The following is a 26,471-nucleotide window of genomic DNA, read 5'->3' as shown; positions in this document are numbered from 1 at the left end:
TCCCAGATCCCTGCACACACAGGGACATGGTCAATGCCACAGACACCACCCCTGTGTGGGACACAGAGGAGTTATAATTACACCATCACATCTCACACTGAAAATTAAGTTCAACCCAATCAATTCCACAAGGGAAGCTCATCTTTTTGCACTTGCAGCTTCACTTGTTCTTAATTAAATGTGATCCAAGGTATTCAGTCAAGAGCAGCCAGAACTGAAGAAAAATGAGGTATTGTAATCACATAATTTAAAAGAAGGCATTTTGCAGACCCAGCTGGAATGACTGACTGCTTGGAAAGCTGAGGGAAGTACAACAGAAGAGACTGTGCCTTTACAACACAAGGACAGCAATGCACAGTGTACAATGCAGAGGAATGGGATTTCTGTGAAAAGAAAAGGTAAGCCATCCCTCAGAGATGATATACTTCAGAATAAGATTAACATGTTAAAAGAAATTCAAAATACAGATTGATCAGGTGACAAAGGCTCTGTACAGAACCTCCCCCTCTGACTTGCAAAGGGCAGGGAAGGGTTTCTACCCCAGCCCTTATAATCCATCTGCTTTTGCTGCTGAATGGGGAGATAAAGGTGGCCCTTCATGCTCAGTGCAGCACCCTCAGCCTCCAGCCACATCCTCCTCCCACTGCAGCCATCACTGCCCTTCACCTGATACTAAGCTGTACACAACTCTTCCAAGTTCCTTCAACACTCCAAGTTTCCACTTAAAATAACAAATAAACTTTCCAGTAAGATGCAAGAACCCCAAGCCAGGACAAGCTGTGCCTGGAAGCTGACTGACCCAGAGACACCAGATCTTATGGAGCTGGTAAAGGAAGAGTCTGGGGAAAAGGAAGGGAACCTGGTGGATTCCTGCCTAGCACTCTCATGTGGCTTGTTGGCAGGAAGGGACTGAATCCTGTCAATATATGAATATTACAGCAATTGCCTTTTTTAGTCTCTATTTAGAATTGCCAATGAACAAAAATCAACCTCAGTGCTTTCTCCAATTGAAATTTTCCTCAAATTACATCAGTAGGACCAATCCTGACCTGCTTGGACAGGTAAATTGCTGGGACACAGATTTTTGCCTCATCTCACTATTATTTATCAGATAAATGTTGATTTATGACCCTACTGTAACTGCTGATCAAATTTCTGGTTAATTCATTTAAAAGCAGAGCAAACAAAACCATAACCAGCGTTAACTGTTAAAAGCATCTGAAGAGATGTGCTCTGTGAGGAAAACCATACTGTTCCCATGAGAAAAACCAGGACTACAGAGAGGCTGCCCTGGAAGGGAAGTGCAGGGAACTGAAGATATGAGTTTGAAAAATCCTATGAAGAGCTTCCCAAAGGCTGGGAAAAATGTGCCAGGCTTGTGTGGGAATGGCACGTCACCCGAGTAAGACAAGCCTGGACCTTGACACATCCATACAAGAAATTTTCTACCTTCTTTTATTATGTAAAGGAGCTGCTTTGACTTTTTGTTCTTGCAGCTGGGAATGTGCTGAGGGCTGGGATGAAAGCAGGGAGATGGATCTGCCAGGGACAGCGGGACATGGAGCAGGGAAGGAGCTGTGCCACTGTCACATCCTGAAGGAATGATCAAAGGCCAGCAGCATGTCCATGGCATTTGAAGGACATTAATGCCTCTTCCAAGATATCCATTGTTACCCTCTTAAAAGCAACACGTGCCTTAGGATGCTCATTCCCACTGCCAGCCTCTGCAAAAGTTACTGACAGCAGCTGCTACTATGAAACTATTAAAAACTATTCCTAGGTGTCACTTTACCATGTCCTAGGGGATCTCACAAACTACTTGTAGCATTGGAATATTTATGGGAATTCTCCTGTTCAGCCATCTCAATATGTGCCATGTTTTTATTCCCTTTGATTATTTTCCTCCAGAAAACCCAGAGTTGAGTTCAATTTCCCAATAGGTGATTCAGTGGAAGTTTAATGGAAGAAAACAATTAATCTGCCAGACTCCTTGGTGATTCCCTCTGTATGAATCAGCTGTGGAAAAATCCTGGGCTTAAAGGAAAGCTGCTTTTGTAATAAAGCAAAACATCTTAATTTTGTAAGGACAATGAAGCATTTTCACAAAAGAGTGAAGCAATTGGATTTCAGACACCGGAGACAAAGAATCAGCTTAATATAAAAGTGATAACGTAATTTCAAGTGTCATTAAAAAAAACAAAGATTGATCACTCAGATGTCAGAGAAGAGGCAAATCAAATTCCAGCCTTTTATATGCATTCTATACAGCCCTCACTTGCACCCCCATAACGTACAATTACTGAGCTGCTCCGGATGCCTCACTCACAGGCTCTTTGTGTTTCATTATCACAAAATATAGTGAGCCTTTATTAATTTACTGTAGTCAAACTGTCAGTTATACCTTGAGGTTTGGGCTTTTCTTCCCTCTTTTAAATTACTATTCCCCAAACATTTTATAATCTATTTGCTGTCTCAGTAAGTACAGCAGATAAAATTAGACAGTAAATTAGATTATTTTGTGGGATCTACTACCAGAAAAATCTCCATAATTACTCTGCCACACTTAACCTTTCCTGAGCCGGGCAAGTGTAATTCACTTGGTACCAATCACTCAGACTTCTGCAAGCAGATACATGTAATAATGGGAATATCACACCTTTGTGGGAAGCATTAGGGATGTGGATGTGATCATACAATCACAGATTTCATGTGAGCACAGCCAGCAGAAATGAACGTGGCACAAGTGCCTTCAGCTCTAATCCCCTCACTGTAGGAAAGCGTTACCTGTACAACCATGTTTCTGCAGGAGTTTCTCAATTACATGAAATTTTGCTAAACTGAACAGCACAAACCTGCTGCACAGCTTGCTGGACTTTACAGACATTATAATGTTATTGCTCAGGTCCTTTCAATGGTTTTGTTTCAGATGAACCATCTCATCTAGTGCAGCTTCTTCAGAACCTGTGCCATTTGTTCCCTCTCCCACAGACACATCCCAGTGTAAATGAAGATACACAATCTATGCTGTTGGAAAACTCCAAGTTTTCAGAGCAGATCAGCTTCCAGACATTTCTCTGTGCCTGTGTCCCAAGCTCTGGGGACAAATCCACCTGGGCAGCCACCTGGGACTTCCCTTTCCAAGGTAGGAATTGTCAAAAGCACAAATGCCTCCTGCACTTGCTGAAGGACAGACCCTGCACACAGCAGGATCCTCAGCCAGACTAGAGACTGAAATAAAAAATATTCACCAGGTAACAAAGGCTCCAAGTTGGCTCCAAGCTGAAGAGCTACTCAGCCTGAATATAACACCTCCTTTCTAACCCTTTGTACCAGACAATGTTGACACTACAGCAGATTTTACTTCAGCAAGTTTTCTATCAAGGGCCTAAGATTTGTTCCAATAACCTCACACTTCAGTGCCTTCCCTGCTTGCTTCCATTTCCCTCAGCATTCCCCACATTCCTGGCACAGACACTACTGCCTTGGAGCCCATGGAGCCAACCCAGCTGGAAAAGCAGGAGGATATTCCCAGTGCTGAGCCCATGGATCACTCTGTCCATGTGCCAATGGTAAAGACCAACCAGGTGCCCACCTTCCACCACGGAGCACACACGAGGCTGGAGCCTTCCCTTGGATTCTGGAGCTCTAAACTGGAGCTACATCTCAACCTAGAGCAGGGTTTAGTCTTCTCCTTTCTTTACAGACAGTGAAAGACAGGGAAAACTATGAAATATGAAGATTACGAGCTGGATCAGTGAACCAGCTCAAGGGAAAGCTTCTTAGACTTTTGTGGCATTCCATACGGAGAACCAAGAAGTCAGCAATCTCTCCATCAGATTTCTTAAAAAATCCTCAAGTTAGTGAATTCTGAGGGATTCCTTGGAGTTCTAAGAGCCTTGTTCCAATGCAAACTTGGAGCACTGAGTTAACTTCCGTTTCTCACCCTACACCCAAAGCTTCCTTCTCTCACACTCTAATTAATTTGGAAAATATTTTATCACAGCAACTAATTTCACAATATATTGCATTACAGGCTGTCTGAACAACTGCCAAGGCTGCCATCACTCAAGTTTACTCATATTTATCCATTAACATAAATCTTATTGCAGTTTTCAACAAATAATCCATCAAATTTAATTGCCTTCCCTTTTCTCCAGATCTTATAACAAATATTTAATACCAATACCCACCCCTCCCTATCCTTAAAATTAATCTATTTTCCTATAAATACAGGCTCCTATCCAAATTCTCCATAGGAATACAACTTGAAAGGCAAACATTCTATTTTGTATTAATTAATTAGCACAGTTACAACAAAAGTAAAAATAAGGTTTTGTGTAAAACCCTTTAAGGGGTCAGAATTAGGGATAGCCTGCCCATGCTGTCTGAGTTTTGTTTCCTAAGCCCAGACACACAGGGAGAAATGTTCCAATATACATGGCTATACCTACATATATGTATGCTAATGTTTGGGGTGGGGGTGTGCATAAACAAACCTGGGATTTCAGAGCTTTTCCCAGGCAGAAGGGACATTAAAACCTGCCCAGATGAAAAGAATCATGTTTTTTCTTGGGATAAAGAAAAGCCACGCTAAGAAAGTCGTACTTTTATATCAAAAGGGGATTTTAATACAAATTAAATGTGATTTAATTTGTAATTACATTAACAGACCATGCATAACAAGCTAAGGTAGCTATTTAGCAACAGTAACTGCAGGCTTTTCTCCAACAAAGAATCTTAATTTCTGGAGATTTTCCAGTTATTCTATTCACACCAATAACACAATAGCTGGAGGGTAAATGGAGTTTAAGAGGCTTCTGTTCTCTGCTCTTTGAATCTCTGCCCTGCTCAGCCACAGTCACAAGCAGCAGACATGGGAGCTTGGGCTCAGTCTGATCACTTGAAGAAACAATGAAAGATGTTTACCCCACAGAGGGAAAAAAGATCAAATTTCTACCTTTACCCACCTTAAAACTCAAGCCTACAATGAGCACACATTTCACTTTAGGAAAAGGAGAGCTAAGTGTTGCAAGAAGAGTCAACTAGAACCTGTTCTTGTAACAAAGGGCCAAAACACTAAAAACTAATGCTAAATATTCTGAAAAATCAGGTTAGACTTGGTTCAAATTGTGTGTACATTTGAAGATCAAGTGTATTTACTAATGTTATGCTCCAGCCCTCTGGAACAATTTCTCATTCTGAATTATGAGAATAAGAAAATACCTGTGAAGCCCTAAGTTATCATGGTAACCTCACGGAATGAGGGAAGCAAATTCCAAAGGGAATCAACAGCACCGTATTCAGTGATGGGAAAATCTGGACTTTATGTCTCAAAACTCAAGAAAATAAAAGGAGAGCTTTAACCTCGCTGTGCCCTGAATGTGCCACAACCTAAAGAAGGATGGGGCAGCAAAACTTCCTGAAGACATGATATGACATCACTTTACATACATGAGAAACAAATTCAGATCTTACCAGGCACATTTATTCTGCCATTTCATCCAATTTGATTGTGCTGCTCTAATGAGTCTGTACCAGTTTTCGTAGAGTGAGTTCTTACATTTATAAAAACCCCTGAATTTAAATCATGTGCCTTCACACTGACACAGCACCATCTCTCAGGGGCTGTTTGTCATTTCCCACAGCAGCCTCCCATCAAAGACAGCTCAAATTACCAGCCCTTGGATTCTTTTAATTTAAGAGTTGCCAAAAAAGAGATATATTATATCCCTGGTGCTGCAGAGACTTGAGCATTGTTCTGGCTGCTTTCTGTGTCAGCCACACTGCAATTTACCTCTCCTTGTTCCATGATTAACTTGGCTCCCCATTAATCCCACTGCTGACTTTGAGGGACATGGAAAACATTCAAATACCTGTTTGCAACCCTGGTTCTCGGAAGTACGTTCATTACATCGACAAAAATGAGCTTGGTAAGATTTGTTCTGCTTTTTTTCTATAGATTTTCTACCACATTATTCTAACTGTATTCATACACCAGCAATGACAAGGTATAAGTTCTCACTAGACACATCTCTGAAAGCTCACTGGTTTTTCTGCCATCATGCCTATCGTTTTAATATTCTATTGTAATGAGAAAATGTGTCATTTTGCTTTAAACACTTATTCTTCAATTCCTGTGGGACATTCTGACACAGAGTGGACATTTCCACTGCAGACAGAACGAGCACAGGGCTTCACACTCAGAATACCCCAAGTCATCCTCCTTTCCCTGCAGAGTCCTTATTCCCTTAATTGCTACTTCTACTCCAGTGCCAGTCAAAAAGTAACCTACTCTTAATAACCTGCAGGCTTCAGGCAAGATTTCTTGGCTTCAAATGGCTGCAAAAAAGTACCCTGAGGCTGCTCCAAAGTCTCCTGAACTCACTCCCTTATCCCAGCACTGTGCCTTGAAGCTCCTCCAGTGTTTGGGATCAGCTTCTGCTCTCGGGGTTTCAAGCCCGAAGGAAGGTGTGCACTAATCCCAAATCCTGACTCCAGCTGGATTCCTGCCATCACACAGAGACAGGGCTGTCAGCCATTACTCACCCATCTGTGGGAAGCTCTTCGTCGTTCCTTGTCCACCTGACAAGGGGTGGTGGGAAGCCCGCGGTGACGCAGGGGAACAGCGCGCTCTGCCCCGGCAGCCGCGTCAGGGACGAGGGTGGCTTCAGCAGCACCAGGCTCTGCGGCTCCTCTGCATCTGCAAACAGGACAGGACACAGCTGGCACCAAGTGCAAAATCAGAAAATGGGCATGTTAAAAACCACCAAAAACCCCCTGAACCAAAACCCAGCCAGCAAAAGAAGATCACAGATGAAACCCCTAATTCCTTTCCTGCCCCTCCGGAGGATTCCATCCCCACCTCACCCACAGCCTCTGTCAGAGCCTCTCCCAGCCTTGCTACCATTTCCTCCAGACATGCAAAGTCCCCACTTTTGGGATTCTCACTCTTCCAACTCCCTGGGAAACGATCCCAACTCAAAACTACAGCCCTGAAATAGGAACTTCCACCAAGTAGCAGAGATTTAGGAAAGACAAGAACAGGTTTTGAGTTTGTCCAGCAAGCCTTGGGCTTCATCAGGGAGCTGCCTGAGGAAGTGCTTTTACACACTGGAAAATTAAATTGTTGCAGCAGTGACTGACCCCAAGTAAAATACAACAACCAAGGAACATGCATGCTGAAGGAGCACAAGACAAAAATGCCCCACCACGGTATTCCATCCTTATGAAAACAGGGAATCTCTGAAGGAGTTTTGCATTGGATTAAGCTGGAGAGTGGTTTGTTCCTTTTTCTTCCCACCCTTAAGAAGCAGCACAAACCAAGTGCATGTTTATTCAGCCCCTACTACAGCGTGCACCCTCTGTCTGTGCCCTGCACCGTTCCCAGAGGAAATGAGTTCTACAGAGCAGCTGCACTTTGGGCTGGGTAACCCCTGCTCACCCTGCCCTAATTCCTGCACTGCCAGCACTCAGGGGTGCTTGGAGGTGTTATGGCAGCAAAGCTCCACAACTGGATAAGGCCTCAAACTATTTCTGGCCACCTAAAATGGGGACAGAGTGTTCTGTACCTACTCTACTCCTGCTCCCTGAATGAAGCACATTTGGTGTCTCATCACACACGTATCTGGCTTCTCTCTCACGTGGGCCCGAGGTGATACTCGCAGGGATTTCAGGAAGTTGTTGTTTTGGTGTTCTTCAGCTCAAAACACTAAAAATAATACTGAGTGTTCACAGCACTGAGCTCAGGGCACACACGAGCTCCAAAGCACAACAGGAGGAGGTGCCAGGACACTTGGGGGAAGCAGAACAGGTGGAAATCCCACGTGGGAGTTGGCGCAGGCAGAGGCAGCCAAGCTCTGAGCAGTCCTGGATGAGCCAGCCCCATCCCTGAGGCTCTGCCCACGTTCCTGGCAGGAACTGCTCTGCCTGCCCTGCTGTGCGTGGGGAATCAAGAAGTGACAGGGACCTGGAGCAGCACGTGGAGCCAGCCAGGCTGCAGAGCAGGGATCCAACATCTCCAGGCAGCCATCCTTACACAGCGAGGAGCCAGGATGATTCCCTGGAGACACGACTCCAGCTGCTCCAAGCGCCCAGAAGGGAGCTCAGCTCACTGGTAAATAGAAACTGGATCCCAAAATTAAGCGACATTTTTCCCTTGCAGTGCTATGTTTGAAAGCACCCCCTGTGAAGTGGCAGAGCTCAGAAATGCATCTTCCTGCTCAGTGGCAGCCTGGAAGCAGACAAAGCAGAATGTTGAAGCAGCAGAATGCTGTCTATGGATGCAAATCCCCAGGATGCAGTGGTGTGCTGGGTGTGTTTCAAAGCCTGGGAAGCAGTGGTGGGTTCACTGTCAGCCACACATCAGATAACCATTTAAAAGGGGAATAAACTGAATAAAGAACAGATTAATTCAAATCCTTCTTTCAAATACTTCTCAGGCCAAACAATCAATTATGGGGCCACTCAAGACTAAGGGTGCTTTCCCTTCAAACAGCTTAATCCCACTTTCTAAAAAAAGCCTGCTGGGAGGGATTTTACCAAACTTCGCTATCGATACTTTTGGATTCATGATGGAGCAAAGAAACAGCATGATTTAAATTCCCTAACACAGCTCTATTTCATCACTTTCAGCAAAGCATTACAAAAGCAAGGAAACTATAGCTGGAGCCAAAAGAATTCAAAAGATCAGTGTATTATGGAAGTTTTCAAGAAAGCTTCAGTTTCCAAAAAAATCAGCAAAATCCTCAGCATGAGGGCTGAAGAAACACGACGGCAATCCAAGCTACAGGAATTCAACCAAGCATCTTTTCCAGAAGTGCTTTTCTTCAAACCCTGTATCCCTAGTTGGAGAAGAGACATGGCTTTGGAAAGGCTAAATTACAACTGAACAGAACAGTCCTACTTCTAGCATGATTCATTTCCAACACCCCAGTTTCAAAAGAGAGCTATAATTGTAAAAATTGGGGAATTTACAGAAAAATTTAGCATTTTGAAGAGAGAAGGGCCATAGTCACAAGAAACACAACTATTCCTGGAAAGGGACCCCTGGAGGTGCCCACACCAGGTCAGGCCAACCACGACATCCAGCCTAACCCTGAGAGCTTTCAGAGATGGAAACTCAGCATCTCCCTCCAGCAGCTCTCCAAGAGTAACAACTGAATGAGAATTCCAAATGGAGACTAATCCAGAAGAGACAGCTCTGGGACCAACTAAGGACCCTCATATGAAACACAGCCTGCATTTCCCTAGTTTGGGGAAGCATGACCCACATTCCTGTCCTATTTTGGTCACTTTTCAAACCTTTGCATTAGAACAGCTGGTGGTGGCACTGGGAACAGAACACACTGAATGTGCCAACAGTTTACATCAGCACTGGACTTCTGTTCTAACAAAAATTATCTCAGTGTTTCAGCACAACAGGCAAAACTGAACCTTCCAAAATAAAATGTCACTCCCTCTAAGGGTTGGAGACTTCCAAAAGGTATCACTACTTAGAAAATCAGAAATTCCACAATAATGGGGCAATTAAAAGCACCTCATCTTAAGCATCCCAAGAGCGATGGACTAAGCACCAATATCTTTGCAAAGCTTCCAAAGGGTTTGAAACACGGGATTCAACACGGGAAACTTAGGAATTCCCCAAGTTTTATACTCACACAAACAGTCTTTGTATCATGTCACAATGGAAGTATATTACTGAGGTTTTTTTTAAAGAAGTCTTGCCCCAAAATTAAAAGCTGAACCATTAAATATGGGAAGGCAGACTGTGAGTGTTTCCAGCCTGTTTCCAACCCCTATGAAGAGCTCAGGGCCTGTAGACAAAGACCCTGAGCCACAGACTGCCCCAAAGGTCCCAGTGGTGCTGAGAACTTCCTGAATAGGGGAAGAATTAAAAACACCTCAGCTTAAGCATCCCAAGAGCGACAGACTAAGCACCAACTTCTTTGCAAAGCTTCCACACAGGGTTTGAAACATGGGATTCAACCTGAACAAGTGTACAAGTCCCCAAACATTTATACTCAAAGGAACAGTCAGCTCCCCCTTTGTATCACATCCCAATGGAAGCGTATTACCGGTGGCTTTTAAATTTTTTTCCCCCAAAACGCCTCAAAAGCTGAATCATTAAATCCGGGCAGGCAGCCTGTGAGCGTGTCCATGTCCACCCCTGAAGAGCTCAGGCCCCGGAGCCGCGGGCTCAGCTCAGTACCTGGCAGGATTTTGAGCTCGGCCTCGTCGCTGTACTTGGGGGCGCCGGCGCCGTCGAGGGCGCAGCGATAGAGCCCCGCGTCGGTGTCCGAGGCGTTGGTGAGCAGCAGGGCCCCGCCGGGCAGCTGCAGCACGCGCCGGTCCAGGCCCAGCGCCTGGCGGTCGCGCTCCCAGCGCAGCAGCGGTACCAGCTCCGGCGTCACCTCGCAGCCCAGCACCGCGCTGCCGCCGCGGTACGCCGACGTGGGCTCCGGCTGGCTCGTGAACCTGGGCAGTCCTGCAAGGAAAACAAAAGAATGATGAATTTGAAATGTTCTGATCCTGACACTGAAGCTCGGAGGTCCAAGTCAAGACTCGAGAATGTAGTTTTTGAAGTTAAGTTGCTCTCCGACTCTTTTACAGCCTTAACAGCTGACAGGACAATGCTAAACATGGATGGTGTAAAGGCAGTCAAACACAACAATCACAGAATCCTGGAACTGGGTTTGGAAGGGACATTAAAGCTCATCCAGTGCCACCCCCTGCCATGGACAGGGACACCTTCCACTGCCCCAGGGTGATCCACACCCTGTCCAGCCTAGGACACCTCCAGGGATGGGGCAGCCACAGCTTCTCCAATGCAGCCCACACAACACCTTCACTTACCACCCCCACCTCCACAAGCCTCTGTGCAGTGTCACAAGGTAAATACTGAGATAAATACTATGGAGATAAATATTTGCATATGAATGTTCTCAGTGTGGCTGAGACCAGAATTTCTCCAGGGCAGGCCACAGAGCTGACCCAGCAGCACTGCACAAACCATATCACCTTTTCTATAGAAATGCTCTCCAGAAACACCCAGAGCCCACTTAACGGGCTTCACAGCTTGGGGCAGGTGTGGGAAGAGGCTGGGGACACAGTTAGAGCTGGTTCCATGGAGCCACAGGTGAGGCAGCCACTGAAGCTGGGGGCACATCCGTGAAGTGCATTCAAAACAGGGAAAACTACAGGACAGCAGGGATGGAAGTGTGAGGCACAGCCCTGGAGTGGGAAGGTCAGAGGAACAGGGAGAGGAGGAAGGAGAGGAGGAAGAGCAGCTCTGGGTGTCACCCTGGAGAGATGTGGGTAGAGCAGGAGGCCGAAGAATTGGGAACAAAGACAGGGAGTTGAACCTGGAAAATGGGGAACAGGCAGGGAGAGGTGCTTTAGCTTGGTTTTGTTTTCTTACCATTCAAATTACTTTAGTTGTCAAGAAATTATATTAATTTTCCACAAGTCAAGGTTGTTCTGCCATTACAGTAGCTGGGAGTGATCCCATCTTGACTCAGTAACTTTAATCTTATTTCCTCTCCATCCTGCTGAGGAGCAGAGTGAGGGCACAGCTGGATGGGCAGCCAGCCACAGACACCCCATCCTAAGTATTCTGCACAGGGAAATGATCAAATCTGCCACAGTTCACCCTCTATTTTCACAAGTCTCACTTAATACCTATCACAAATGCACAGGGAATGTACCAGTAGAAGGACCAATCCTGCAGGACAGCCAGACTGGATCCTAGCAGAGGAGATTCTGTCCTGCCAAGTTCCTTCCACAACCCTGTACAGCTCATCTCCAACTGTTATGTATTTTCTTCCCTCTCAGAGTCCCACCTGGGGACTCCTTCCATAACTTCATTCCTCCGAGAAACTTTCTAGTTTCCCCTCCCACTGTACTTCTAACCAACTTGCAGTCCTTTGATCTTGACCTTGTTTTGGTACTATTTTGCATCTTTGATATTTATCCATCAGTCCCTCCAAGGTATTCACAGGAACAAAAAAAAAAAAATTCAACTTCTTTCTTTCAACTTTCCTTCTTCTTAATGAAGGTGTGATCTTCAGCTTCTCTCTCTCATTCCCCTAACACCCTATCCACCTCTAAAGATGCAGCATGGGAGGAAGGGACCCAGCCAGAGCAGAGTCAGCTACAAGGTCAGAGCTGGTTACTTGGGGATTTGACCTCAAAAATCCCCAAGGGTGGAGACTGCACAACTCTTGGGACAACTTGTTCTACCTCATGAAGCAGAACTCCCTCTTCAAACCTCCCTTGCTCCAACTGACCCCCAAGCACTCCTGGCAGAAAGGCAAACCCCAGTGCTGAGAGTAATTTAAGATCACAAACATCCACAGAAATATTACAAAACTGCTTCTCTGACTATTGAAAAGATCTTCCCAAAAGATCCATCTCAGTGGCTCTGCACAATCAATCCTAGATGCCAAGTAACCTTTTCCTCTCCTTTTCCTCTCCTGAATCACCCATCCCTCTAAGGACAACCCCAAGGTATCTCTGCACCTGCCTGACTTAGCACACTGTGCTCAGAAGTTCCATCATTAGTCAGTCTGGAGCATTATTTAATTCTTCCTGTGAGACCATGGAAGCCACAGCAAGGGTAACAAGGTCTCCTCCTTTGCCACACTCACTAATTCAGTGGGTAAATAAGTTGTTCTTACAGCTGATGAGGCTGTTAACCCTGAGCCTCTGAACTCCAGTCCATGAGGCATCTGTCCTTTCTGAAAATCTCCTTGACAGAACCCATTAAATGTTCATAATTACCTCTGATTCTTATCTCTCTTAATATTCTCATTTATTAAGAGCACTGCATACTAAGCCAATTCTCTCCCCAGCCCGGGAGGGAACCCTGGCTCTCCTCCTTTAGCCAGGTGACCCCTACCTGTGACTTCTGTTTTCACCTCACCTGTTGCCATCTCCTTGCTCCCAGCAGTTCCCACTGGCACAGCCCCACACTGGCCACTTCAGGCACGAGTGAGAACGTTCCTGGAGGCCTGCAGCCCTGCAATTTCTCACATACAGCTCAAATATGCTTTAATTTTAATCCCTTACAAGTACTGTTCATTTCCTGGACAAGACAGACCTTGTGCCTTCTGTTGTGTGCAGGTGCTCCACTGAGGTTAAATAAGCTTTATTCAAGATGATTTCACTACTCACTAGAAATGAAATCACATTTCATTTTCCAAGTCATCTTAAATGCCACTAAAACCTGTATTTCGTAATAGTCCTGTGTGGTTTTAAAATATACATTTCAACCTAGCCTATAATTTTGTCCTAAAGAGTAATTTTCTCTTATTCTACAATTATTGGCAATTTGCACTGCTTAAAAGCCTCCATTGTGGAGGAGGACCCTTTGCTTTAGCCAACAAACAACCACAAAACAATCATGATGCATAATAAAAAGCACTCCAAATCCAGGCCTTAATTACTATTAATTTGGAGATCTGTTTATAAATCCAGGAGCAGGTCCCAGAGTGCTGGCACACCTCCTGCAGCAGTGAGCCACTAGAAAATACCCTTTCATCTCCCAGCCTTTCCATTACAGAGCAGCTCTCTTTAAAATATCCATTATCAACTTCTAAGTCAGCATTTCCTGAACTTTCTATAATCATTTCTAAAGTCATTACCATGTAAGCCAATTCAGTCCAGCTAAGCTACAAACACTTTTAAAGTTAACTTTTTTAAAGTTGACACTTTCTTCTAAGTGGTTTGTATTTCCCAAATACTTGAATCAAGAAGGCTGAGCAAGAAGTTCTAAGGATGAGTAGAATGCCAGGATGGTTTGGGTTGGAAGGGACCTTAAAGCCCATCCAGTGCCACCTCCTGCCACATGTGGGGACACCTTCCACTGTCCCAGGATGCTCCAAACCCTGTCCAACCTGGCTTGGGACACTTCCAGGCATGGAAGATACACTCCTAATGGAGGAAGCAGCCCCCACTCCTCACCCATGTGTTGCAGGGCAATCAGTTGAAGACATCACCCCATCTTTTGGTAAATGAATGTCATGATAAATGACACTTTGGGCTCCTGACATTGAAGACAATTTTTTCATGTTTGTACACACATTAGTCATTCTGTGGCAGTGCACATACATTAGGTATTGATTTTAGGACACCAAAGGAAAATACTACTGAGCTAGCAAGAATGCAGGTTAATAAACTCAATTTAGGAAGGATGATTTTCCATTTGGAATGTTCTCTAAACGCAGGCAGGAGAACACATAAGCAACAGTGCACTCATGTGCATATAACAGGGATTAGATGCATCCCAGACCCCTCATTTCTGCTTGGACAATGCAAATGGCAGAGAAGGTGGGGAAGTCAACTCTGTCCCTCTTTTCTCCTTCCCTTTTGTCTCTCCCTTCCACTTATCCAAACTCAGAGCAATGGTAAGAATGTGAATGAACAATCTATTAATGCAAATGTGGTGCATTCAATCAGCATTCCCAGTCTCAGCGTTACTGAGATTTGTGGCCCATTGTCTCCATTTCTGAAAAAGATGTGCCTAGAAGAGCAATAATTCCCATGCTCCTGGAAAACACAGATGGTTAAAATTCTGGCTGTAGTCTCCTGCCCTCAATGGAGCCAGTATTTCATCTCCTGGAGTCTGCAGAATGAGGGAATTCACTGCCCTGAGCCAGATGCCAATCTAGCTCAGCAGCCTCCCTGCAACCACAGCCAGTGCCAATCATTTCTGAGGAGACTGAAAGGAAAAAAACCTTCATTATCAACCATTAGTAAATAACTCACTCACCTGAGTGCAGTAACTCCAGAGTCACACCTGCCTCTGCTCTGCAGCCTGCCAGCCACACTGCCAATGCTGCTCTGCTTCACGTGGATGCCACTGCCACGCACACATTTAATGCCCACAGAGTCCTACCAACCCTTTGGGACCCATCTCACCAAACCAACAGCACAAAAGGAAAGTGAGAAAAAAAGAACCATCTCCTCATCTCTAGGGAAGAGAAAGCTGTGCAGGAAATCCCCTTCTCCTGCCTGTGGCAGGACTGTATGAGTGCTCACAAGCCTCTGTGTTTTCCTCACGTGTGTCCCCTCTGTTGCCACTGCTCTGACAGGAATTTAAGATAACACTTTGTACAAGCATTAAACTGCTCTAAACACACACACATCACATGTTTGTGCAATTAACATTTTCCCAAAGCTGGTCTCAGGCCTTCTTGAGACATCTCGATGTGCACATCAAACATTTTCCGTTTTTTTACCCCATTCCTACTGCAATATGGAAAAAGTGAAGCACAGGAGCAGCTGGCAGGTTTTCCATCCTGTTCCCTCCTGGATACCATCTGTGAAAAGCCACTGCTGCCCAGAGTTACTTGTATTCAAGTTTCTACTAAACTTATCCAACTCTAAACTAACTCCAGCAGCACCAGCTCAAAACATTCCACCCTACAACTTCCACTCTCAATCTGAAATCCATCCAACTCATCTGTGAATGATCCCACAAACTGCTCACAATTTTCAGCGACTTCAATTTTCCCCCATTCCTGTCTGCCTGATCGAATTTGAACTCAAGACAAATGCATAACTATGACTCCTTTCCCCAAAGAGCCTCTTGGGAAGTGTGGAGATTTCAGCACCACAAGGAGGTACTGGAGAATGGGAACATGATCCCCTATTGTTAGGACAGCTCCAACATCTGCTACCCCTCAGCGATGCAGCGGATCACAGAGATGCCGCCTATTTTGTAAGTGCATCAGCTCCTCACCCCAACCCTGCTAAAAAATTAATAAGTCCAGCCATCTGTGGACACTTCATTAAATTATCACAGCTCTTTCTCTCCAACATTATTCAGCATCATTTGTTGGAGTGGCAGAGGTGTGAAACGGCTTAAAATACACTCCTGCTAATGAGACATATTTCATGGATCTCACTGGCACATGGAGCAGACTTTGTAATTATAAACACTCCTGCAGAACACAAGTCCAGCACCACCTGAATTAGGATAAGGCCAGATGCTTCCAGTCCTTCCCACAAACACCAAGCATCACATCATTCTCCCCACTTGCTCTAGGCAAACTAGACAGGGGAGAATGCAACCAAAACCCAGGCAGGAGACAGCTTTTTTACAAGGATTTTTACAAGGACTGTAACATGGAGATAGGAAAACCTACCAAATGTCCATGCTGGCTCAACAGAAGTGGGAAGTCTATGGAATACAGAACACAAATGAGAAATGTCAGTGTATAACCAGAATCCTGACTTGGTTAAACACAGCCGTGACAGCTCGGACAACATGGTATGTGCTGATTAAACCAGTGTCCCTCAGCCAGAATGAAGGGAGAAAGGCAAATGGCACTGGACACATCAGTAACACACACAGACACAGGTACTGTCACCTACAATGACACACTGAGTGGCCTGGTGGCACCTCAGAGCTGCTCTGAGACACAACTGAACTCCAGATGTCGCAAGACCCCCTTCAAGCTCAATTATATGATGACGTGGGGAAGGTACACAAAAAAACATAGTAAGAAATTGCAAAATATTGCACAAAATATTGTCCATGCTGGTCTTGGACACTTCCAGAGATCCAGGGGCAGCCATGGCTTCTCTGGGCAACCTGTGCCAGGGCCTCACCATCCTCACAGGGAACAATTTCTCCCTTACATCTACTACACATCCAGAAATGTTAGAGGGCGACTGGACAAGGAAAACACACCAGCATATTATGATGCTCTACCTGGCAAAACAAACAAATCCAAATTCTAGTTCAGTTGTATCAAGAAGAGATCAATGAATTATTTCAGGAATTAAATGGGAGCAACAAAATGACTGAATGAAGAGTTTCAAAAATACAGAGGTCACTAGTGACAGCTACAACTACAAGAAAAGCAGTGGGAGAGAGGTTGGGACACCAGCCCACAGCACATGGTCAGGCTCAAGAAGTGCTGCAAGGAATGACAGACAGAGAGAAAAAACAGATCTGCTGATGGAGGAGGTGAAATTGTATCATGAGAACTGGGGACAGGACTGGCAGCTCAAGGGCCAAGCAACACAAAAGCTCCAGCAACAGCAGCAGAAGTTGAAGCAGCCACAATGAATCTGATCTCCACAGACACCAAGAAACAGCTAAAACAACATCCTAATGCTAGAAAAAAATGAACTGAGGGCATGCAAACCACAGAGTCATTTATTTGCTGCTGTTGAAGATCATTCTAATAGCAAGGCCAATGAAACCCCTGTGGGATTTCAAGAGAGGCCCTAAAGATAAGGCACACAGATTGCCTCATCATTTAAGGAACTTCAGGTCTTCATCAATAGACTGCCTAAAAATAAGAACCCTACAGGCTCACAATTACTCTTTCTCAAACAAAATCGAGAGCCATAACAAAAGCAGAATAAGATCCGAGGGTTGTGTTGAAAGAAAGGAGCTTGACAGGTTAAATAATTTTAGTTCCAGGCGAGGCTATCAATTACGGAAGCTCACGTGAACAAGCTATTCAAAGAAGATTAATGCACAGAGAGGACTGTCAGGATAAATTTATCACAAAACTGGAAGAAAGGAAAGATCTGAAAAACTTTTGCAGGCAACTCTATAGACAGTGACAAAGACAGCTGGTACCTGACAACAGGCATTTAAAGACAGGAAATAACCAACAATTTCACTGCAAACTCCTCGGGATGCGTGAATAGCAAAAAAAAAAAAAAAAAGCCCAAAAACCAGGGTGCTTAAAGGCTGACAGAACAGCAGACAAACACAAAGAACTTTTACAGACACAAACATGCAGCTCCAATAGATGTCTGGAGACAACAAGGGTGCGTGGCAGGATAAAGGCAAACACTGAAAGCTGTATAACCGTGAATTATCCGACACAAGCTCAGCTCAGCTCAGGTGGTATCAGCACACCACCGACCCCTCCAGCAGCTGAGCCACAGAGGAGCAGGAATCCATTTCCACAGCTCTCTCCACAACACAGCCTTTCTCTGCCAAAGTTTTATTCTGGTTTTAAGAGCAGATTGACAGTGCATTTAAGCCAGGGCTGACTTCAGAAGCTGTTACAGAAGGAAGAGCAACACCTTTACAGAAACATGTAAATTATCTAGAGACACTTCCTCATGTCCCCCAAAATAGGGGTTTATACATGCAAATGGACAGGGGTTGGAGAGTTTTTAACAATTTTTAACATCCTCATTTCCAGTGTATTTATGTGAATGGTGAGACATACCCTGTGCTTTTAATGTTACCAAGAACTAGCCTTGAAATCAACTGAAATCAACCTTAGCAAATACCATAACCTAATTTTTCCTTATTCAAAATAATTTTCCTCCATTCTGTTTCCTTTTCAGGGTCATTACACTTCATTTGAATCTCTGTTACAGAAAAAAACCACATTAATCAGAGATACCCTTGATACTTCTTAACCCTCGCTGCTTTTCGTGTCACCTTTCACTTGGGGCAATAGTACAGGTTCTTATCGTTTATCAAAAAGCAGGATTCAGTCAGTCAGAAACCTGAGCAATATCAGCACACAGAGTCTTCACTGTTCACTTATAAAGCTGAAATCTCTCACTGATGCCACCTGGGCACGGGCAGGGAGTGAGGAACACAGGCTGCAGATGTAACCATGGCTCTGCTGACAGCTCGGGATTCCGAGCGAGCTCCACACAAACTTGTCAAACACAATTACACAGGGACTGCTGCTGCTGACATGCAGAGAAGAAAGGCAAAACTCTGATCTGAGACAAAATATTAACAAATGAGAATCCAATCTAAGCAAAGTTCAGCCAAGTTTCTTGTTTAGGGGTGTTGAAGCACCATCAGTACTGAGTCACTCTGTCTCACCATCCAGAATCCCAGCCAAGCATCAGCCCAGGGGATTTCAGGGATAGGGACCCTGGCTCCCCTCCACACAATTCCTGTTTCTCCACAGATTAACTCGATCACCTGCCATATTTTCAAAGGCAAAGGTCAAGATGGAACGTACGCTGTGAAGAGCTCCCATTTCTTATGATTTACAGTAAGTTTCTATTATTCCTTCAGAATACATGAACATAACTTTGCCCATGAGCTAAATGCACAAAGGATATTCCCTTTGCCAGTTACAAGACTTGCACTGCACAGGACTTGAATTTCGGTCTAGAAAACGTGAGGTTTTTTCTGAGCAGTGCAATTACATCATTACTAAAGCAGGAAGCTCAGGCACGAGTGCCACACATCTCCCTGTGCCCCTCTGCTCCAGCTTCAGCAGAGCATTTGTCACCCTCCAGCAAGCACAAATAAGCTTTAACTGGCTCACTGACCCACAGAATTCAGGACAGGGATAGTATTAGTCACAATGAGCTCTCTGATTTGGTTTGATATAAGGTGAAATAAACTTGAAATACAAAAGCTTAAGAAAAACTGTGTTTTTCAACAGGAACTAGTTTTAAGCAAGCAAATTCAGAGTCTCTTCAGCTGGACTCTGACTTGGTCATTAGATGTCAATGAAGAGTTTCAAAACAAGCAGGTGACATTCCCTGCTCTGGGCTTTCCCCAGTGGTAATCCTGCTGCAGGCAAGTCCTGCCCTTCTCTGCCCTGGACATGGCAAGAAGCTCTGGTATTAAATCCCAATCTGAGACTAAAAATATGTAATAGTTTTGAAACTGGACCTCTGCCTTCAGTCCAAGAACTGAAGACCAGTTCAAAGGCTCACATAGATTTTCTTCGCCACTTTAACTAGACAAATGTGGGCTGCAAGAATTGAGAATGACAAATAACAGAACATTTATTGTCTTAAGTGTCTAAACTCTCACACTTTCAGTAACAGCTGACAGAACCTGTACAAACTGCACTTGTGTTAAAACCACCTTTGCCATTTAACTGTCATGAAGAAATGCATTTTGATCTAAGCCAATTTATGAAAAACACTGATGCTTTTTTCATAGAAAAATGTATTTCTGCAAGGAAAATTTATCACCCATGTCACTTACTGGCTAAGTGCTCTTAAGTACCCTCCTCTGAAGTATCTCTGCTCTGAGATTTTTTCCAATTCCAAGATACAGAATGTTCTTTATTCGCAAAGATCTGATCAAGATTCCTTTTTTCTCCTTGCTATTAAAGGAAATGTGCAATCCTGGTAAAAGTGTGCTGTTATTTCTGACTTAACCCCATCTCTGCGGAGCTGGGACAGTTTGTCCTGAGCTTTTCTCTCACCCTTTGGGATGGCACATAGAGTCTAGTGAGAAATAAAACACTGCTCAGCTGTAATCTTTAGAGCTTGGCAAACTTCTCAGAGGACATGAGCAAACAGAACCAAACAATCTGGCTACTTCTGTGCCTCTCCTTGTACTTATGGCAAAAAGCAAAGAAAATTTCATCTCAAATCAATGTTTGAGAAAAATCCTTATCTATTCACCATTATTTATATAGAAATAAGTGATTGATATTCAAGAGCTAAGCCCTCTAATGCCCCAGAAGGAAACACAGCACAACTCTGCTGCTGGGCTTTGCAGAACTCTTCCCTGAACTGTAAGCTCACATCCCTCCAGGGTCCTGATCCCTGTCAGGCTGTGCTCAGAAAATGGCCTGGATAATCATTTCTTAGCCACATCTTCACCCACTGCCTATCATCCAGAGTCTGTAATGGATACAGAATTCCTTATCCCTACCTGCCCTCCTCATTTGCAGCACCTTGGTGCGTTATAAAAAGTAATACTTGAAATTTATTGTAGAGAAATCCTTTATTAGCCCATGGAGAAAAGGCAAAGCATGGAGATCTGGAGCTGGTGCTATGAGCTGTACCAGAAGCAGAATTAGGCCCTGGAATCTCCTGGCTCAGAACTCAATTAACTCCTCCAAGCCTCAGGAACCAGCACAGCCCATCCAGTCTCCTTGCATTCCAGGGACAGCTCTCCCAGTCATCAGTTTGGAAGCCCCAAGCTCGACACACACAAGATGCAAATAAATCTTGAAAAGACAATGTGGTCAGCTAAAAACTGGAGCAGTTTCCCAAGCAAAGTCCATTCCCTCTCTCTGATGTCTGGAGGAACTCTCAGCAGCAAAACCCAAGCGAGGGCAGGTCCCTCCTCCCTGCAGGGTTCTTGTGACACCCTTAACAGAAGTGATTTGTCTGTACTTTTTCAAAAAGTAATTACAAAATGAAGGCTTGAAAATTAAATTTCTAGGAGTATTTAAATGAGAAATAATAATTCAAGGAGATTATTTAGTTGAGGTGAGAAAAAACAAGTCAGAAGGAATCAGCAAGTGCTTTTGAATTCATGAAACTCAGACACACCTGAAGTTTGTACCAAGGCAGTGCCACAGCTGCCTCATCACAGCCAAACAAATTACACAAAACTCAAAGCCAAGAATTATCAAATGCAAGGATAAGTGGAAGAAGAGAAAGAAGAACAGCTGGGTTCACTTGGGGAAAGAAGATGACAAGAGGTGAAACAAATAATTTAGTGAGAAGTCTTGAAATGTATTTACAGAGCAAATAAATCTGCATGATCAAACTCAGTGCCTGTGTCACACATCCCAATTTTTAGATCCTCATGTATCTGTTCTTTTAATAAAAGCTTTAACCAAGCCACAGTAACCAGTGACTGGGGAAAAATCGACCTGGGAATATTTTCAGCTTGTGTCATTATATTTTTTATTAAAATACATACATATTTATTTTTCCAAGATGAATTACAGACACAGATCTCCAAAACTTTGTAAATCTATTTTTAATCCATGTTTTACAGCAGCTTTTTTAAACCCTCTACCCTTCTTAAGATCTAACTGGCACTTAAGTATCAAAGACAGATTTGCATTTCAAAAGGCAATTAAAAAACATACTGTACCAAGGCACTGATTAAAGTGTTGTGGCTTTACATAAATTAGGCAGTTCCTCTGACTTTCCCTACTTCAAATCCATCATAACAATGGGAAAATCCTACACATTACACGGACTGCATGACCACCTTCTCCCTCCACTGCCCTTAGAAACTGCTGATGACAAACTCAACCTTCATTTCCTTGAAGGAACCAAACTGAAGGCTCACATTGAATGGGAAAGAGATACTCATATCCCCCCAAACTGCTGCTCATTATAGAAAACTAACATTTATTGTTGTTTGCAGTTCCTAAAAATCAAGGATTTTTACTACTACAAGCCTGGTAGAATAGCAAACACTTAATACCAAGGTGCACAGAATTTGATGTTACAGACTAATTCAAGTGTTCTTCACAATCAAATATTTTATCATATCCCCCATCTTTTTTAAATCTAAAGGCAGCAAAGATCAGTTTCTTTAAGAGATTCAGTTGCCACAGAACCTCTTGATCATCACACCTCCAAAACCCAAAGAGCAAAGTCCTCTCATGGATCACCACCCAGGGGAAAGGTTCTTTGAAGGCTCATTGCCACGTGCCCAGTGAAGCTGCTGTGATCCCCTGCCCTGCCAGGGCACCCCAGAGCAGGGTCACACAGCACACAGGAGGATGCAAAGCCCAGCCAGACTGTCTCTGACACAATTCCTTCCATCCCTGACCCAGCAGCCCAGGCACTCCGAGCACGTGGTTTGAGTTGGGTTTTTCATAGGGTGGTTCACTAAAGAAACCCCTGTCACCCCATGGCAACAAAACAGCTGCAGATTCCTCAAACTACAATATATAGAAAATCCTTAAAATAACTCGAGAAACTTATCCAAATTTGGCCACCTTTCTGCAGGTGGATCACTCAGCATCATCCATTGGCCATGCAGTTCCAACTTTGAAAATTCCAGCCCTGGAATTATCCACATGATGGAACACGATGTGTTTTAACTGGATTTCCTCACCCTGAACTCCCCAACTCAGCAGAACTTGTCATTTTCAAGAGCTATTTAATGAGTAAGAAGCTGTTAAAACATGCAACCTACACTTCATAATGTTCCCTTTTAGAGATCAGGTGCCTGGCAGCACCACACTCACACACAGCAGAGGAACCCCACATTCCACTGCTCAATTAAGAGGGGAATTAGCTCCCTCCCACTGGAATTTTGAGGCCAAGGGGAGCCCTTACTATGCTAACAATGCCCACGCTCACCACAGCCTGAAAGCTGCCAATTAAAACAAAGAGAGTGGGAAGGAATACTAAAAACCACTGTTAAAACTAAGAGATTCAAATGAGGACAAGAAAAGCAATAGGCTAAACCAGAATTTAAATATTCCACCTCTTCTTCCAAAGCCTTCAGCAACCAAAATGCCTTTCCCCCTACACAAGAGGATTAAACTCAGCATGGTCTTGCCCAATTCTTGGCACTTGACTGGGGTGGTAAATAGGTTTTCACACACCCACGTCTGCCAAAGCTTCTGCTGTGGCAGTGCAGCCAGAGGATGGGGCAGGTTTCCAAGGCACAGGATGGCAAAAGGCAATGCACAACATGTGTCAACAGCATTTCCTCTAGTTCTATTCAATAAAACTACCATTTTTATTGCATGGAGTCAATCAATAATCTTAATACACAGCTGTCAGGTCAATATGTGCCAAAGGGGCAACTGGTTGTGTGGGGAAGGCCCTTACTGTCTTGGGCTCGACTGCATTTGTTCTGTTTTCTAGCTAAGATTGTTTGGGAAAAAATAAAAAAGTTCTCACCAGAACTGCATTGTTGTTTGTTGTGGGCTTTTTTTTTAAAAAGTAGGCTCTTGGGTTTCTTTTTTTTCTTTTTCCCCCAAGTACTTGGGTTCTTTTTCAAGTACTAAAAGGCTCTTAAAGATTCCATCATTTTAGAAAATATCAATTGAAATAATACCTTCTACCTAGATAGGAGAAAATGGAAGTGGAAATTCAGCAGACATTTTGGCTTTACCTTCATTTTTAACCCCATTAACCTCACCTAATGATCATATAGAGCAGGCTGAGAGCAGAGGCAGGAGGCTGAAGGCTCTCATGTGGAAAGCAGCAGAATTAATCCCGACAGCAGCGATGCAAGGAGGTGGTAATTGCTGGAGAGAAGTGTGGGAGAACTGCCTTTATTGTCCTCATTGCCAAGAAGCTCGGAAATCTATTCCTCATTAAGAGATTCTCAAAGTCACTCTTTTAAGGCATAAAACCCCAATTTTTCTGTTTCTGACATTGCTGATGTTTCACAACAATGCTACAAGGCAAGTTAATGGGAACAACATCCGTACACAAACGATGGAAGCGGCAGCTCTGGGAGATGCAGGAGCACCAGTCAGGAAGAATTCATTACCCTGAGACATTTATTAAGCAAAGGGAAAAAAAAACTGTTTGAAAAAGGCTGGCAAACATCATTAGAGAAACAAAAGAAAATTGCTTCATAGTCGTTTTTTCTAGTTACAGTGCCTTAGTTTACCTTGGTTTTTTTCTTTTGGTTGGTTTTTGAAGTCTCACCCTTACTCAGTAATTAATTACAAGTCTCTTCCTGCTTTACTGTTTACAAGACACAAACTGACAATACCAAGCCCTGAGAAATAAGCGACAGAACAGATCATTTTCCCCAGACAATCTTTATTTTCACCTGCAAACTTGACTCCCCACTGCTTCATACCCCCCAAAATAAAGCTATCACCTATCAAGTCTAAAGGGTACTCGAAACACCAAAGCTGAGGTTATGACTTGGGCTTTTTAATGGAAAATTGTATGCATTTGGCTGGTTGTTACTTGTCAAACTTCCTTGTTCACACCTGATACTCAAGAAACAGAAAAATACAACTCCCCAGCACACCATCCTGGACCCATCTCCCGGTCCTGCAGGGATTGTACACACTGCTGTTAAGAGCTTCCCAAATGTTTCAGATAGAGCACGTAATTCTCCACATACAAGCATGGAAAGTTATTTTAAGGTTATTTATACAGAAAGAAAGTAAAATCCTGTTTTCTTCCCCTTCTAAGCTGTGGTAAATCTCCATTGTAATTTCAGACACCTGACACTTCTCTTAATCCATTCATTGCAGCTTTCCTGATCTCCAGCATTTCCTGAGAAATACCCCACATTAAGCTGCTTACAGGAACAGCCCACATGCCAACTCCCAGCCAGTAAAATGAGAGCCACAGTCCCAGTTTCCCTGACAGCTGATGGAACCAGCTCCTGTCCCTTGGGAAGCACCTTCCCACTTTTCCAAGGGCAGAACATTCCTTCCCATCACCACCATGCTCTCAGCCACACTCACAAACCAGAGCCTTACCTGCCACGGTGAGCTTTGCTGTCCTGCTCACGATGGTCCCCAGGCTGTCCACAGTTGCCACACACTGATAATATCCTTCATCAGGTTTATTATGCTTGGAATGCACCACGCTGTTAATTAATAAAGATCCATCTGGCAGCAGCTGGCGGCGGTCGTCCGACACCAAGTTCAGGAAAGTGCCATCCTTTTTCCACTCGATTCTGGGAGGGCTCTCGCAATGAGCCGAGCAGTTCATGATCACCGATGCTCCACGCACCGACAGCACGTCCAGGGGCTCCACCAGGAAGTAGAAAGGAGTGAAGGTTCTCACAAGCGATTCTGTAAAACATCACAGGATTTTTGGGTTAGTTCCCCAGAGTTTTTAGTGTGAAACACACCCTCCTTGAAGATCCTGAAATGAGCACAAGCGCTACCATATCCTCCCCTCGAACAGATTCAACCAGCTTGGTCTGTACAACAGTGTTTTCTGCTTTGATTATTCACACCATGGACTCTCAGATTCCAGGACATTTTCAACCCTAAAATGTATTTCCCTGCTCTGCTCTTGGCCTCTGTGGTGTGGGCACTGTCCCAGCAGTGCTGTCATTTGTGGAACCAAGATTGGGAACCGTCAAGAACAATTCAGCTCTCAGGAGAAAGTCTCCCATTCTTAACACATCTTGCAAGTGTCACACAGTGTTTTTTTACTTCCATTCTAGCCCAGGATAAACATGATTACTTTTCCATTTTAAATATTCCCCAAAGAGTTCTGTCATTAACATCTAGTTTGCATTAAGAAGTGAATTTTAATTACTGTCTTTCTGGTGTATTTGGTCAAGCAGAACGATTCTGTGTCAATATCACTTTGACTTGTCTTAACTTAATCATCTGTAGAAAACAGAAGACAAATTCTTCCAGGGAAGAACATTTTTCCAATCAGTATAGCACTGAATTCAGGAAAAAGGGCATCTCAGTTTTTAAAGCCCACCTTTGAAACAACACTCATATAACAACAACTCCTGCACTCATCTCAAAACCATTTCATCTCTCACCATTGACCATTTCATCTTATTGTCAATAAAAAAAATGGTGAAATATTGTAAGACCTCCCAAAAGACAAATATGCATTTAGTAACGAGATTTGTTTAATTAAGTCACAGAATAATTCTGGGGTTTGAGGAAAAAGCACAAACTCTGAAGGCGACCTTTACTTGCGAACAAAGGCTGTCCTGGAAGCATTGCAGCTTCTCCAATTGCTTGGTGATTTTAAAATCAGATTTACCTTCTAAAATGACCTTAATTAACAAATTGATATGATTTCCTCTATCACTGAACTACACAGAGTCCATGGTCTCCAAAGAG

The 26,471-nt window shown here is 43.8% G+C and overlaps 1 protein-coding gene across 7 annotated transcripts in view; it reads right to left on the bottom strand.

Moving 5' to 3' along the window:
- The window catches only part of NEO1 (neogenin 1), a 159,606-nt gene that overhangs the window by 84,691 nt on the left and 48,444 nt on the right, over window positions 1-26,471 (bottom strand). For all 7 annotated transcript variants that reach the window (XM_015638888.2, XM_015638889.2, XM_015638883.3 and 4 more), the window contains exons 2-4: window positions 25,131-25,448; window positions 10,208-10,483; window positions 6,547-6,700 (exon numbers count right to left, since the gene is read on the bottom strand). In XM_015638888.2, coding sequence (XP_015494374.1) covers window positions 6,547-6,700; window positions 10,208-10,483; window positions 25,131-25,448 — 748 coding nt within the window. The remainder of the gene's footprint in view (window positions 1-6,546; window positions 6,701-10,207; window positions 10,484-25,130; window positions 25,449-26,471) is intronic.

Source organism: Parus major, chromosome 10, assembly GCF_001522545.3.
Source record: "Parus major isolate Abel chromosome 10, Parus_major1.1, whole genome shotgun sequence".
Classification (NCBI taxonomy): Eukaryota; Metazoa; Chordata; class Aves; order Passeriformes; family Paridae; genus Parus; species Parus major.
This window is presented reverse-complemented; position numbering and strand designations above follow the sequence as displayed.